Source organism: Heterocephalus glaber, unplaced genomic scaffold, assembly GCF_053883595.1.
Source record: "Heterocephalus glaber isolate CG9 unplaced genomic scaffold, H.glaber_assembly_v1.0 deba00001504, whole genome shotgun sequence".
Lineage (NCBI taxonomy): Eukaryota > Metazoa > Chordata > Mammalia > Rodentia > Bathyergidae > Heterocephalus > Heterocephalus glaber.
In genome coordinates, this window is record NW_028258324.1 from 61,347,747 (window position 1) to 61,350,770 (window position 3,024).

The following is a 3,024-nucleotide window of genomic DNA, read 5'->3' on the forward strand; positions in this document are numbered from 1 at the left end:
GAGTTTAATATTTATGCAGATAAGAATAAACACATCATTTGCATTCAGATGGGCCTTCATTCCATTGTTCTGTACCTCTCATTCCATCAAACAAAACTCTGCAATGTTTTCCCATTTATTTGAGTCCTGATAAATGCAAAACAAAGGAGGAAATTAATTTCCCCGAAGTAAACCTTCAGAAGTAATTGTAATAGATGATGTTATTATTTTTAATTTCTTCGAAGAGGACTTTTACTTGAGATTACCCCCAAAATTATTATTTGAGCTCCAAGGCTATGATTTATCCCCTAAGAGAGAGTTTTTTTCATCTCTTATAATAAGCAGCTTCAACAGAGAATATTTGATGCAGAGGGGCCAGATCCCGATGTTCCGCGTCTGTCCCGGCCTGCTCCGCCGGGTGCCTTGCCCGGGTTGTCCACGGAAGGGGCTTGGCCAATAAACAGCCTCTGAGAGAGCCCCGGGAGCCGGCAGGCGGCGGCCCTCTGGGGGACTCTGTGGAGGGCCCAGGGGGACACAAGTGGCTCCAAGTCCAGGCCACGCACAGTGAAGCAAGTTAAGGATTTAATATGAAGCACAGAAACAGTGCCAACAGCAAGTGGTACTTGGTACACATTTGGTTAGTGTGGCAGCGTTTCCTTCTCCCACTGCTGCTGAGATGGCAGAAATTAGTCAAATTCAATATGAAATGGAATACCCCGAAGGTATTAGTCAGCGAATGAGGGTCCTGGAAAAATTAAAAGTAGCACCACCAAATGCTGACCTGGAACAAGGATTCCAAGAAGGACTTCAAAATGCTAGTGTGATAATGCAAGTTCCAGCGAGGATTGTTGTAGCAGGAAATACTGAAGACATTTCATTTTCAAGACCAGCAGATCTTGACCTTATTCAGTCAACTACTTTAAAGCCTCTGGCACTGAAAACACCACCTCGTGTACTTACACTAAGTGAAAGACCACTAGATTTTCTGGACTTAGAAAGACCTCCTCCAACCCCTCAAAATGATGAACAGATCCGTGCGGCTGGCAGGCTAAAAAGAGAGCACTCTATGAGTGAAAATGCTGTTTGCCAAAATGGACAGCTGGTGAGAAATAACTCTATACCTGTGTTGCATGGTGGGTTTGCCGCTGCCACTTCTAATCCTCATCATGACAACATCAGGTATGGCGTTTCAAATATAGATCCAACAGTTGAAGGAGCAGCAGATGACATGAATGTTGTAAATGCAGCTTCATTAAGACAACAGATAATCAAACTAAATAAACGTCTACAACTTCTAGAAGAGGAGAACAAAGAACATGCTAGAAGAGAAATGATCATGTATTCAATTACTGTTGCATTCTGGCTGCTTAGCTTAATAGCTGGCTCTGGTTTCGCCGCTAGAAGTAACCTCAGCACTCAAGTATATTGTCCCACCTGCTGGAAATATAAAGGATTTACAAACTCTTTGTTTTTTTGTCTTTGCACTGTATGCCATTTTATAGCCCATGCCCTAAACAATGTATTTCTTCCAGAAAGTAGGGAAAAGGACCTATATTTGTAGAAGTAAAGGTATATTCTGTCCCTCAGCTGTATTCCCTTTAAGCTAGTTCTGCAGAGACACCTTACATAAAATTCTTTTGCATGTTTTATAAATAGGCTCTACTTTGTTGTTTTTTAAAAAAAAAAAGAAATTGATTTTTCACCTCCTCAGTCTGCACAACTGATTCTCTGAAAGGGAGAGAGAAATGCATCGAGAATGGATTTAGAAAGGTATCTGTAAAAGAAAGTGTTTCGCGCTGTTTCTCAACACTATGAAGCAGTTTTGTTAACAGACATCTTTGCACTACCTTTCAACATTAACACTTTTGAAGTTATGGTCTGGTACCAGATTTAAGAAAATCAAACCACCTAATATTTCATGATCACCTGTGCAAATTAAATTAATTCCTAACAATTCATCAGTTTATCTAAAAAAAAAAGAAAATATTTGATGCAGGGTCATGCATATTGGGGTTAAAAATTAGGTGAGCAAATGTCTTACATTGAGTACCTTATTGCATGATGATTAAGAGTGTAAGTTTTGAGGGTCAAGAGAGTGGGTTCAAATATTAGCTTGACCACTCACTAGCTGTGAGGCTGTAGATCAGTTACTTAACCTCTCTGTGCTTCCAGTTAACTATCTGTATCACGAGGGTGACGGTAGTAATGCCTGCCTCACAGCTCAGTGAGAAGACTAAACAAAGAAATGAAGAACATATGTTTCTCCTGGTTCCCAGTATCCACTCTGGTCCTTTCCTGGCCTTTCAGCCCTGACCTGCCCTTTCACACACTTCCGGTTCATCTGTTTGTCCTTCCTCTGCAGGAGTTCAGGACTTCCATCCGGGACTCCTGCTTCCTCTCAGGCCACCTCCAGCTCATTCCAAGTAAGGCATCTATACCCCACTTCTGCTCAAAGCCCTTCTGTTGCCAAAGTCACTCAAACAATCCTGGATGATGGTGCCAAGGGAAACAGGTCTTTTCTTAACATTAGGAGTCAGGCAGGTGGGCTGGCAATATTTGGAGGACTAAGAAATCCTTAACATCCTCCGGTAGGGGCAGCTTTGGGTGCTAACAATGGAAGGGGACAGGAGATAGGACACACAAATCACTAACCACCCCAATTCAGCCTGAAAATATGGGGCTTTCAAAAAGGGAGGGGAGGCCTCGAAGGCAAAAAGAATTTCCAAGTTCTTAGCAGAATGCATGACATTTGAGCCACGTTCAAAGATGAGGAACTTGGATATGCAGCAGTATGAGGTATAAGCAGAGAGGTATAAGAAGTCTCAAAGCCAGGTGTGATGGCGTCTATCTTAATCCCAGCAGGCTGGGAGGCTGAGGCAGGAGGATGGCAAATTTAAATCCTGCCTGGGCAACTTAGTGACTTAGTAAGATCCTGTCCCAAAATAAAAAATAAAAAGGGCCGGGAATGTAGCTCAGTGTGAAGGTCCTGGGTTCAATACCACTAAAAACAACAACAACTAAAAAACCCCCCAAAATTGAAGGTGT

The 3,024-nt window shown here is 42.3% G+C and overlaps 1 protein-coding gene across 1 annotated transcript; it reads left to right on the forward strand.

Moving 5' to 3' along the window:
• The first annotated feature begins 587 nt into the window (after positions 1-587).
• Positions 588-1,380, forward strand: LOC101725307 (mitochondrial fission factor-like). The gene is given in 3 exon segments (XM_087185972.1): positions 588-1,104; positions 1,159-1,345; positions 1,348-1,380. Coding segments are annotated over 3 exon segments (669 nt in total). The 5' UTR covers positions 588-655.
• Positions 1,381-3,024: the final 1,644 nt, after the last annotated feature.